General features: G+C 45.8%; 1 protein-coding gene across 4 annotated transcripts in view; it reads left to right on the plus strand.

Moving 5' to 3' along the window:
* Window positions 1-13135, plus strand: part of rnf216 (ring finger protein 216) — a 226999-nt gene that overhangs the window by 190795 nt on the left and 23069 nt on the right. For all 4 annotated transcript variants that reach the window (XM_086000328.1, XM_086000325.1, XM_086000327.1 and 1 more), the window contains one exon: window positions 11056-11278. In XM_086000328.1, the coding sequence (XP_085856454.1) occupies window positions 11056-11278 (223 nt within the window). The remainder of the gene's footprint in view (window positions 1-11055; window positions 11279-13135) is intronic.

Genomic DNA, 13135 nt, shown 5'->3' on the forward strand with positions numbered 1-13135 from the left:
GAGGGTGGTGGTGGATGGGGACTGGCCTCTGTTCAAGGAAGAAGTGGAACGCCCCCAGGCCATCCTGGTGGGGGATGGAGGTGTAGAGGGTTTGTACGTCCATGGTGAAAAGGAAGTGGTTGGGGCCAGGAAACTGTTAAAGTGGCGGAGGGTGTCCGAAGAGTCGCGGATGTAGGTGGGAAGAGTCAGGACAAGGGGAGAAAAGGTTTCAACCCGAAACGTCAACTCCAATTTCTCTCCACGGATGTTGCCTGACCTGCTGAGTTTTTCCAGCATTCTCTGTTGTTATTTTGGATTTGCAGCTGTAGGGGTTGTTGGTTGGGTGGTCGGTTTGGCCCGGGCCTGACCCAGTGGACGTTTTCGAGGCGTCCCCACACTCCCACTTAGTTCTGACACTGGGATCCTACCAGGCAGCTGATGCGCAGAATAACAAGCTCGAGACAGACAAGCAGGTGAAAGGTTAAAATAATAACGGTTTTATTGAGAGAAAAATAAAACAAAACAAGCAAGCAGAGAAATTAATTGGTTCAACGATACTAAACCAAGGCTACAGCTCTATACACTTTAAAAAGAAAAAAAAAGGAATACTATATATTCAAAACAGAGGGCACGCGAGTGCGGGAAGGAGTACGACACATCGAGGGGTATCACACATTAACACTCCCCTTAGCCTTATCCCCACCTCCTACACTATCCCTAACCTAGGTCGAACTAAAGGGGGGTCAGACTCTCATGCTCACCCAACGCATTGGAACAAAGGCCTTTAGGTTGTCCTGGGACTGCAGCTTTAGTTGGTCTGGCCTGGTAAAGTTCAGTGTGCACTGGCCACACACTCTCCCGTCAGTCAGGTAGTGGATCTTCCTCCTTGGCTGGGCGAAAAGGCTTCCCTCCTGGGTCGGGCTGCGCCGTTTAGCGAGGCCCGCTCTGGGCTCCGGTCTGTACCGGGATGGTGCACTCCGTCCCGTGTCTTCCTGGTTCCACTCTGAATCCCTGCCTGAGGTGGTGGGCACGGGGGGGGTGGTGGGAACAGTCAGGTTTAAATCGGGAGGCAGTACGGACCGGGAGCTTCGCCTGCTTACCAAAGCATAGGCCTGCTGCGCATAGCCTTCCCCGTCTTGGAGACTGCTCCCAGTAGAGTCCTCGAAGTTTCCCTTTTGCAGCGAAGTCCCAGGATGAAATCGAAGTGAAGTGTAGAAGCTGTCTCTCCCGAAGTGTGTTCCAAGTCGAAGTGTCTCGAACTGCACTTTCTGTCTGCTTACTAAAAACAGTTATACTCTCTCGATCTGCCTTGCCTCCCTCAGATCGAGAGGTGTCCCAGGTTACTTTGTTAACTGTAAATGGCTGCAAAACGGCCGATTTCCCACTAACGGCCTTATCACCGGCCCTCATTGTTTTTGGTTTCAGTCACACAATGGTGTCTCTGGTGCCTAGTCCTCTAAATCGGTTTCTGATATGATTGGATCTGTTAGGATGGGCCCGATGATGGTTTTAACTAGCTTAACCCTGATTGCAGTGCATCCAGGTTCATTGTTCTTACCGGCCTACTGGCGACTTGCTATTACATATTCAATTCCATGTCTGGCCTGGAATCCACATAGGGACTGTGGAATTCCAGGCCCTGTCTCCAGTCTTGTTGCTGGGGAGAAAAATGACTCGCTTCCAGCAGCTTTCTGGTCACGTGTCCCAGAACTCCATTTTGTACATTTAAAAAGTGGCCAACTTTGTTTGATTCGGAAAGCAGGCGAGGTGGGGGAATTTTGCAAACTCCCTACACAGCATCTGCAGTATTTTGCTATCGTACCAGACAATGCAAAGCTGATTTAATGGCATAAACATCAGGAGCTGTCTCGCATACACTGGGCACCCAGAGCTCCAGATTAATGTAGTATAGGAAGACTTACATTTATATAGCACCTTTCACAACCTCAGGATGTCCCAAAGTGCTTCACAGCCACTGAAATACTTTTGAAGTGTAATCACTGTTGTACTGTAAGAAACGCAGCAACCAATTTGTGCACCGCATGATCCCATAAACAGAAATGTGATAATGGCCTGAAATCTGTTTTGTTAAGTGATATTGTTTGAGGGATAAATATTAGTCAGGATGCCAGGGAGAACTCCCCTGCTCTTCTTCGAAATAGTGCCGTGTAATCTTGTACATCAACCTGAGACGGCAGACAGGCACTGGAGCGTCAGCCTAGATTGTGCGCTCGAGTCAATAATGCCTGCGTTAAAGAAATCTGACCTTTGCTAAACGGGGTGGGGGGGGGAATTTCCAGCGCTTGGGACCCAGATGGCTGGCTGAATACACAGCTGCTAATGGTTGGGCGATGGAAGTGGGTGATACACAAGGGCCCAGAGTTGGCGGGACAGAGTTCTGAGGGTTGTTGGGCTGGAGGAGGTTACAGAGATGGAGGGGCAAGGCCATGTAGGGAATTGAACGTGAGTATGAGCCGTTGGTGGACCAAGAGTCAATGTTGATCAGCTAACACAGGAGTGAAGGGTGAACGGGATTTGGTGCGAATTCGGATATGGGCAGCAGAGATTTGGATGAGCTCAAGTTAATGGAGGGTGCAAGATGGTAGGTTAGCCAGGCGAGCATTGGACTCGTCGAGTCTGGGGGTAACAAAAGCGTGGAGGCGGGGCAGAGACGGGCGATATTACGGAGATGGAAGAAGGCGCTCTTTGCGATGGACAGGATTATGGGGTTGGAAACTCACCTCGGGGTCAAATAGTACGCGGAGGTTATGAACGTTCTGGTTCAGCCTGAGACAGTGGCCAAGGTGGGAGATGGAATCTGTGGCGAGGGAACGGAGCTTGTGGCAGGGGCCGGAGACACTGGCTTCGGTCTTCCCAACATTTAATTGGAGAAAATGTTGGCTCTTTCATAAGAACATAAGAAATAGGAACAGGAGTAGGCCAATCGGCCCCTCGAGCCTACCCATTCAATAAGATCATGGCTGATCTGATCCTAACCGCCAATCTACTATCACAGAACCATCTCCTGAATCTAACAGAATTAGACACACGAAATAGGAGCAGGATCAGGCTACACGGCCCCTGGGCCCGCTCCGCTACCCACAGGGCCATGACCGATCCGAACCTAGACTCCTGTCCAAATTCCTGCCCGCTCCCCGTAACCCTTAATTCCCTTTACTTCTAGGAAACTGCCTATTTCTGTTTTAAATTTATGTAATGATGTAGCTTCTACAGCTTTTTGGGGCAGCATATTCCATGGACCTACCACCCTTTGAGTGAAGTAGTTCCTCCTCATCTCAGTTTTGAAAGAGCAGCCCCTTATTCTAAGACTATGCCCCCTAGTTCTAGTTTCACCCATCATCGGGAACATCTTCCCCGCATCCACCCGATCCAACCCCTTCACAATCTTGTATGTTTCAATAAGATCGCCTCTCATTCTTCTGAACTCCAATGAATAGAGTCCCAATCTACTCAACCTCTCCTCATATGTCCATCCCCTCATCCCCGGGATTAACCGAGTGAACCTTCTTTGTACTGACTCGAGAGCAAGTATGTCTTTTCTTAAGTATGGACACCAAAACTGTACGCAGTATTCCAGGTGCGGTCTCACAAATACCTTGTACAACTGAAGCAATACCTCCCTATTTTTATATTCTATCCCCCTAGCAATGAAAGCCAACATTCCATTGGCCTTCTTAATCACTTGCTGCAGAATTGGATGTTGGACAAGCAGCTTGACGACACAGACAGTGGAGCAAGTATGTGATTGAGACAATAATTAGGTGCTGTGTATGCCAAATTTAGATGTCGTTTGTCTAAAATCAGTGCTATAGTGTAACGCAGCTATGCACAGGCGAAAGTTTTTTTTTAATGTCAGGAAAGTCATTAATCATCAGGGTTTGAAATTCCCATATGCCCACCGCCCAGCTCAACATTTCCTGTTTGTGCTGTACGTGTGTCCCAAAGGGATTGATTATTGCAGGAAGCCTTTTTTTCTGTTTAAAATTTCCACTTTGTCATTCTCATCCCTCCTTTTTTTAAATGTATCTCATAACTATCAAAGGTAACAGCCAATGATTGCAAAGTTTAAAAGTAAAATTTCCTCCTTATTTCCTTTCTCTCCTGCTATTTCATATTGAGGCATGTTTACAGAAGCAGCCCTTTGGTACCTTGTCCAATTGGGTGTCCTTCACGAACAGGCTATTGAACTATAGCAGGGGAGCACCACAGCCATGGCCCCCTCCTGCCCTACCCTCACCCACGCCTGGCCTCTCCTAATGCCAACCCTGGCCTGGCTTCTCCGAATGCCCACAAACTTGCATTTTCCAGAGTAGTTGTTGGATCATAATCAGAAGCATCTACCCTCAATGATCAGCTTACTCAGTCCAGACCAGCAGTGAAATGGGGACCACCTTGGTTTTGTAGATCTCGGCCCCACACTGGCAGTGCAGTTACCAGCTGAGCCACCAGGGAGCCAGAACGCTGTGATTTAATAGGATGCATGCTTATTTTAATAGAGATGCACGTTTAATGAGCAGTGGATTGTCACGAACGTCCTATGTAGGACCAGACCAGTCAGCCGTGTGCACGTTTGATGCCAGACACAAGCGTGTTAAAAGCGGCATCAATAGAAACCTGGGCATGCTCATTATCGCTGTGGATTTTGCATGCCGTGCTTTTTATTTTAAAAGAAAGACGACTTTCACGTCCACCGGGCGTCCCAAAGCGCTTTACAGCCAATGAAGCACTTTTTGAAGTGTAGTCACCTGTTATAACGTAGGAAACACGGCAGCCAGTTTACGCACAGCAAGCTCCCACAAACAGCAATGTGATAATGACCAGATAATCTGGCTTTTTTTTTTTTTAGTGATGCTGATTGAGGGATAAATATTGGCCAAGAACTCCTCTGCTCGTCTTTGAAATAGTGCCGCGGGATCTTTTACATCCACCTGAGAGAGCAGACGGGGCCTCGGTTTAAAGTCTTATCCGAAAGACGGCACCTCCGACTTAACTGGACTTAATGTTTTGATTATGTCCAGTTACAGATCACACTTTGTATGAGCAGCTATGCTGAACGTTAATCATCACTTTCAGCATACACCCAAAGACTCAAGTTATGGTTGCCAAAAAAACTACAAATGGTTGTCTGGCTTTTCCACATCAATCAGAAATGAACTTCTGATATATAAGCTGACAGTTACTGTAGCCTCCCATTGAGGTCCAATCTGTCAACCAATTTTAATTCTTACCCAATAAAAATTGAAATAAACATGAGGCTGAGCCAAGAATCAACCCATGAAAAGTAGATCAGTTTGATGCTTCCTTAAATGATCCTTAATGTCAGGCTTAAGTGTTGACATTAATGTGGCTTTGTGCTGTTTTCAAAGCAAGAAAATGTCTAGGACGTTGAAGCATTCATGGTGTTCCGTGGGGGTTGGGGGAATGAGTCATGCCCCAGTGTGACTCTATACAATGTTTTTAAAGCCAAAAGAAAGTAATAAGGAGTGACAGACGTCGATAGATGTACAGAATCTCCCTTGACAACATCTACAATTGCGTCCATTAGTAACTTTAGCAAGTGTTGTATATAACCAGTTAGTAAAAGAGAAATTCAGTGTCGGAGAAGCACTACAGTAAATGGGGGGTTGGAGGCGGTGGGGGGGGGGATATTTTACATGTTGCTGTCTAAAGTTTTCTGTTTCATGCAATGTTTTGAAACTCCTGTAATGGTACTGCAGGGGTTGGGTAAATCATACTAATCCCTCAATGAAATTGTGCAGCATTCTCAGCTAATCCTCCTGATGGTTTTTAATTACACGGTGGCAACATGCCAATGACCGTTACAAAATTGTGTTTACCTTACCTGCTTGGGGCAAATTGAAAGGACCCAACTGGAGTTTGGGGTTCCAAGGATGCACATATTTGCACTACCAGGCTAGAGTGGTGAAATGTCACAAAACAAGTGCTAACTTTGTGGGACGGGAGGCAAAGAGCAGAATCCAGTGCCAGCTCTTAACTAAAGCAGTCTTATGCTATTGCATCGCTTAATTTTCATAATGCAGATATTTCCATTTACATATTATGGTGGTAAATTGAACTGCGATTCCGTGCTGCCAGTGGAAACTTGTACAGTATGTTCAGACACTGTTAAGAGTCACTGAGGTCAGGAAATTCATTGTATCTTTGTTTAGAATTGTTCATGGCCGTTTGAAAATATTGTTTTCTAGCTGCGCAGATGCGATAGCAATTTAGGAAATGGGGGATATATTTACCATCTTCCTGAGGACGTTGAACACCGAACGCAGTGTGTGTCATATGTGGTTTCCTTTTAGGCCACTAATGCATCCTGCTTGCATACAAGCAGGAAGAGCGACAGCCGGTAGCAAGAAGGTGCAGCGTGACTCAATGAGAGCCACAGATTGTACAGAAAGGATGAACCTCACACTGGCCTTCATAGCGATTGATTAACTTTGTTCATCACAGATGTACAGCCTTCACATCGTGCAACAAAAAGACCTTGGTTACAAGAAAATTAATTCTGCTCACAAATGCACCAATTAGAAATGATAAATACATCCAAACAATTGCTCTTAAGCAAAGACCAAGTACTGGGGCACTGGCGCCTCGGAACACACCAATAAAAAGTGTTCTTGGCTTTGTTGAAGTTGCCAAGATTATGCTAAGAAAAACCTTTATTGGAAAAACGTAAAACTTCTCGCAGCACTGTTCCAGACTGGTGGTGTAATGTGATACCAATGTAAAAACAGAAAATCATTACTTAATTGCGTTTTTTTTTTGTGGGCCTCTGCGTAGACCAATTTAATTGAATTTTCCTAGTTGAGTCTAAAAATACACAATTACTGCAGCATGGTGATTCCCACACAACGGGGAATCTGTTCTAAAATGTGAAAGAGACTTTGCCATTTGTTTAGAAAAAATGTGGAAAAAATATATTAGAAATGCCTCACTCTAATTCTTCAATTTGCAAATCATTCTTGGGGGGACAGGCGGCTGGTCTTAATCTTCTCCCTTTGCCCCTCTTTTCTGAAGACACTGATCCTGGCTGAGGAATGGTTCCACAGGCACTGGCAGCTAACTGGTACCTTGTGCAAGTGGCCACTCCTCACTGATGAACTTTAGCAGTGAATGTTGGGGAGCACCACAATGAAGCTTGACCCTGCCTTCTCGCTGACCCCTTTGACGCACACACTCCTCTAGCCCTCCCTAGATCAAGATGCAGAAGCCAAAGTGCTGCCCCTCGTCTTAACTGAACACACATCAAAGATTACGCCTTCCTGGTTTGAATGATTGTGAGCATCTTTTTCACTTCAACTCCCTTAGCCCAGACAGAGAGCAATGTGGTCATTGAAATTTACTGTGCGGATGTATTGTCAGCACCAAGTTGGACTTGATAGAAAGACAGACTTGCGTTTATACCGCGCCTTTCACAACGCCAGGACATCTCAAAGCACTTTACAGCCAATGAAGTACTTTTGAAGTGTATTCACTGTTCTAATGTAGGAAACTTGCCAGCCAATTTGCACACAGCAAGCTGTCACAAACAGCTATGTGATAATGACCAGATAATCTGTTTCTGCTATTTGAGGGATAAATATTGGCCAGGACACCAGGAAGAACTCCCCTGCTCTTCAAAGTAGTGCCATGGAATCTTTTACATCCACCTGAGAGAGCAGGCGGAGCCTCGGTTTAACGTCTCATCCGAAAGATGACCCCTCCAACAGTGCAGCGCTCCCTCAGTACTGGACTGGAGTGTTGGCCTAGATTTTGGGCTCGAGTCTCTGGAGTGGGACTTGAACCCACGACCTTCTGACTCGGAGGCGGGAGTGCAGCCACTGAGTCACGGCTAATGCAGCGAACACATACAAACAGATGGGAGTCGAATTTCCGCAGGGGGTTTCTCCAGACCTTCCACTGTGACTTCAGCCAAATCCCCAGAGAAGTGGTTTATACAGCTGTTCACACCATTTCTCCACTGATCTTCTGCTGAAGTTACGACAGGAGTGGAGGAGAGCCTCCTCAGAAACTCCGGGTAATGGCCTCCATGTTATTGTGCGTAAAATTAACAAACTGCCAGTGTAAACTGCTTCCTCTTTACAAACACTGTCTGAGCTGCTGTGTATTTCCAGCTTTTTTTGTCTTTATTTTCAGATTTCCAGCACTTGCAATTTTTTTATCCCCGCCTCCATTTTATCAATGTGCAGCTCTGCATTTGTAGATGGTATAAATGCAGCTGTTGCCACAATAAAGTGTTGTGAAAAATATTGCAGAAACTGTTTCTATATTGAATCCAGCGAGTTTTCTTCAGTGACTGAAGGAAGATGTGTATGAGCAAGCTTGATACATTATACAGTTTTGTTTTTACAGACTCTGATTTTCTACTGCCTTATAGTTGTGCTGTAAATACAGGTCCACAACCCCTTATCCGCAATTCCGGAATTCGAAAAGCTCTGAAAACCGAAAGTTTTTTCGTGGAGCGTCACTCGTGTTCAAAAAGGGGGGTAGGGAAAAAGCAGGTAATTACAGACCTGTAAGCCTTACATCAGTTGTGGGCAAAATGCTGGAGTCCATCATTAAGGATGAAATAGCGGAGCACTTAGCAAATGGGGACAGAGTCAACATGGATTTACAAAGGGTAAATCGTGCTTGACTAATCTATTGGAATTTTTTGAGGGAGTAACTGGTAGAATAGATGGGGGAGAGCCAGTAGATGTGGTGTACCTGGACTTCCAAAAGGCCTTCGATAAGGTCCCACATAAAAGATTAGCATGGAAAATTGAGGCTCATGGGATAAAGGGGAAAGTTTTGGCGTGGATAGGGAACTGGCTGTCAGATAGAAAACAGAGAGTTGGAATAAACGGCTCATTTTCTGAATGGCAGGCAGTAACAAGTGGGGTACCACAGGGATCTGTCCTGGGCCCCCAGCTGTTCACAATTTACATTAATGACCTGGATCAGGGAGTCGGATGCAGCATTTCCAAATTTGCAGACGACACTAAACTAGGAGGGGGGGTGGGCTCAGAGGAAGAGACCAGGAAGCTCCAGAGCGATTTGGACAGACTGGGCGATTGGGCGGATAAATGGCAGATGCACTATAATGTGGACAAGTGCGAAGTTATCCACCTTGGGTGCAGGAACGGGAGGGCAAATTATTATTTAAATGGCAATAGATTGGGAGAGGGGGAAGTACAGAGAGACCTGGGTGTTCTTGTACACCAGTCACTGAAGGCGAGCATGCAGGTGCAACAGGCGGTCAAGAAGGCAAACGGTATGCTGGCCTTCATAGCAAAAGGGTTAGAATACAGGAACAGGGATACCTTGCTGCAGCTGTACAGGGCACTGGTGAGACCACACCTCGAGTACTGTGTACAGTTTTGGTCGCCTCATCTGAGGAAGGATGTTCTTGCCATGGAGGGGGTGCAGCGGCGATTCACCAGGCTGATACCAGGAATGGCGGGAATGACCTATGAGGAGAGACTATGTAGTTTAGGGATGTACACACTGGAGTTTAGAAGATTGAGAGGGGACCTCATAGAAGTGTATAAAATTCTGACAGGTCTAGACAGACTGGATGCAGAAGGAATGTTTCCCTTGGCGGGTGAGAACAGAACTAGAGGACATAATTTAAGGATAAGGGCTAAACCATTTAGGACAGAGATGAGGGGGAATTTCTTCACTCAGAGAGTGGTGAACCTGTGGAACTCATTGCCACAGAGGGCAGTGTACGCCAGCTCATTAAATATATTTAAGAGGGAATTAGATATATTTCTACGGGCAAAAGGGGTTAAGGGTTACGGAGAGAAGGCGGGGACGGGATACTGAATTAAAGGATCAGCCATGATCTCATCGAATGGCGGAGCAGGCACGAAGGGCCGAATGGCCTACTCCTGCTCCTATCTTCTATGTATCTATGTATCTATGACCCGACGCGGCCGATGCTTGACCCCCGCAGGTGTGAGGCGTCAGTTAGAACATAAGAACATAAGAAATAGGAGCAGGAGTAGGCCAATCGGCCCCTCGAGCCTGCTCCGCCATTCAATAAGATCATGGCTGATCTGATCCTAACCGCCAATCTACTATCACAGAACCATCTCCTGAATCTAACAGAATTAGACACACGAAATAGGAGCAGGATCAGGCTACACGGCCCCTGGGCCCGCTCCGCTACCCACAGGGCCATGACCGATCCGAACCTAGACTCATGTCCAAATTCCTGCCCGCTCCCCGTAACCCTTAATTCCCTTTACTTCTAGGAAACTGTCTATTTCTGTTTTAAATTTATGTAATGATGTAGCTTCTACAGCTTTTTGGGGCAGCATATTCCATGGACCTACCACCCTCTGAGTGAAGTAGTTCCTCCTCATCTTAGTTTTGAAAGAGCAGCCCCTTATTCTAAGACTATGCCCCCTAGTTCTAGTTTCACCCATCATCGGGAACATCCTCCCCGCATCCACCCGATCCAACCCCTTCACAATCTTATATGTTTCAATAAGATCGCCTCTCATTCTTCTGAACTCCAGCTTGTGTCTCAGCGCTGCTACCAGTCACTCAGTGTGAATATTCATAAGGTTTGCTGCAGAAATATTCATGTGTTTGCTTACGGGGTGCTGCCCAGACCCCCGCTAGGGTGTTCCCGTAATACAGTTCTGAAATCCGAAAAATTCCGAATTCCGAAACACATCTGGCCCCAAGGGTTTCGGATAAGGGGTTGTGGACCTGTATAAGCCTCAATCCCCTTGGCTGGGATGGGGAAAATTATCCAGGGTTCTCTCTGATTGCTAGCTAGTGATACCTGGCTGAAGAGTGCACATGTGGATGTCACGCTTAGCTGTGGGTTCTGTAATATCCTGGTGTACCTTTTGAAGGAAGGTCACTTAGGCAAGTTACGAGCTCCTGTGGAACTGTATAAATCGATGTGTTCCGCAAACGGGAGGTGAACATTAAAAAGAAGGGAATCAAGGTGGTCAGTGTTGGCCGAATCTGATGAATTCAGAATTCTTGCACGTTAGTTTTTGCAAATCTCTCTATTTTCTTACCCATAGTGCTCTTGTGTTACAGCGAGGAGAAAATGACAGCAGCAGCGATCAGGAAATGTCACAAATGCACAATGGGTCTCATAAAATCAGAAGGGTGCAACAGGATGTCCTGTCGCTGTGGGGCGCAGATCTGCTACCTCTGCCGGGTTCCAATCAATGGGTACGACCACTTCTGCCAACACCCACGGTCACCAGGAGCACCTTGTCGTTTGTGCAAGAAGTGCTCGTTATGGACAGATCCAAAGGTAAGGTCTTGTGGGTTTCAAACAACAGTTAACAGTCTAATGTAGCACAGGCAAGGTTAGAGCGAGCCTTGTTTATAGTTTCTCTAGAGATGGGCCCATTGTATGAAAAGAGAAAATTCCAGTTGTATTAAAAGTGTTTCAGAGAACATTTCACGCGGAGAAAGTTCAGCAGGTATGACATTTAGACTTGAATAGTCCATCAAAACACTGGCTAGTTCCCAAGTCATGGTCCAGTGCAATTGCTTAAAATGACGTCAAGTGCCTGTAATAAAATAATTTCAAAGTGTAGGATCCCGTAGCTATCTTAATAAATGTGATGGCATTCTTATTACAGTGGAATACGTGTCTAATTATAATGAAAATTAATCTTCCGTTTATCCAATAATTGCAGTGGAATTCATCCCTTCTATAGATAGATACCTGTGCTTTCAATCACAAAGCTACAATAGCTGGGCCATTTTTATTGTTGCGGTCAGTTTTGGGTCAAGTTCTAAAATTGAAAATACACCTTCTGCACATTGGAGTTCGAATTGACCTTTCAGGATGCAGCCATTTCACATTTCGTACTAGAAGGATATGCGTTAGATGAAGAGGGGTGCAGGAGGCTCGTGTAGAGCATAAACACTGGCATGGACCTATTGGGCCGAATGGCCTGTTCTTCAGTTGTACATTCTATGTAATTAAGGTGATTGTTCACTGTAAGTTCAATGCTCATTTGGTGTTTTGTCAAGACAAGCACCTGGGTCCTTGTGTTGTTCAAAACCTGACCGTGAAGTTTTGTTGTGGCACTCGGGACCTTTGTCTTGTGCTATTTTCGCAGCAACAACAACAGCTTGCGTTTATACAGCACTTTTAATGTAGTAAAAGGTCCCTAGGTGCCTCAGGCTTAACTAAAGGAATGAACATTGAGCCAAAGAAGGTGAGATTAGGATGGGAACCGAAAGCTTGGTCGAAGAGTGAGTTTTAAGAAGTGTCTTAAAGGGAGTTGAAAAGGTGGGGGATGGGGGGGATGCTTCGGGAGGGAAGTTCTGGAGTGTGGGGCCTAGGTAGCAGAAAGTACAGCCAGCGCCAATGTTGGAGTGAAGTGGGGGAGAGGCGCAATAAACTGCGGTCTGAGGAATTGACATTTCGGGGTGGGGAGGTTGTAGGGCTGGAGCTATTTACAGAGATAAGTGTCAAGACCACGGAAGGGTTTAAGCACAAGGCTGACAATTTAAAATTTGAGCTGTTGGGGGATCGGGTGCCAAAGTAGGTCCTCAAAGAAAAGGGTGATGGGCAGTCGGACTTGGTGTGGGATAGGATATTGGCAGAGAGTTCTGGATGAAATATCCAGATGGCCGGCCAAGGAAGCAATGGAAAAATGGAGTTTGGAGACGATAAAGACACAAATGAGAGTTTCAGTGGCAGATGGGCTGAGGTGGGTTGTCGCTTGAGTGCACCCATGTTAACATTTATGCATTTTATCAGTTTAGACAGAAATCAGATTGGATATTCTGTACAGTGGATCCTTTGATTTTCTGCCATAATGATCTTGCTCGTACAGCAATACTACAGACATATGAGTGTGGACAAGTATAATACAAATAACACGATATATATTGTTTTATTCACCAAGAAAAGCAGATAAAATATAAAGACAGACATTAGCAAACTGCGCATTGAAGCAAGACCTTGCGCAAACTCCTGCCCGTGAAAACTGGCAATCGGGAAGGCCCATAACTGTATTCGACACCAAATAATATATATAACAAGGAGTAACAGATGATTGGGAGCACTACAATGTCCCTACTGTGTCTGGGAAGTAAAATTTCTTTAAGTTTCAGGCCCAGCCTGACATGGTATAAAAGAGGGAAGAGA

Source organism: Somniosus microcephalus, chromosome 11 (genome assembly GCF_052327205.1).
Source record: "Somniosus microcephalus isolate GS21.2 chromosome 11, FLI_Smic_1.0, whole genome shotgun sequence".
NCBI lineage: Eukaryota > Metazoa > Chordata > Chondrichthyes > Squaliformes > Somniosidae > Somniosus > Somniosus microcephalus.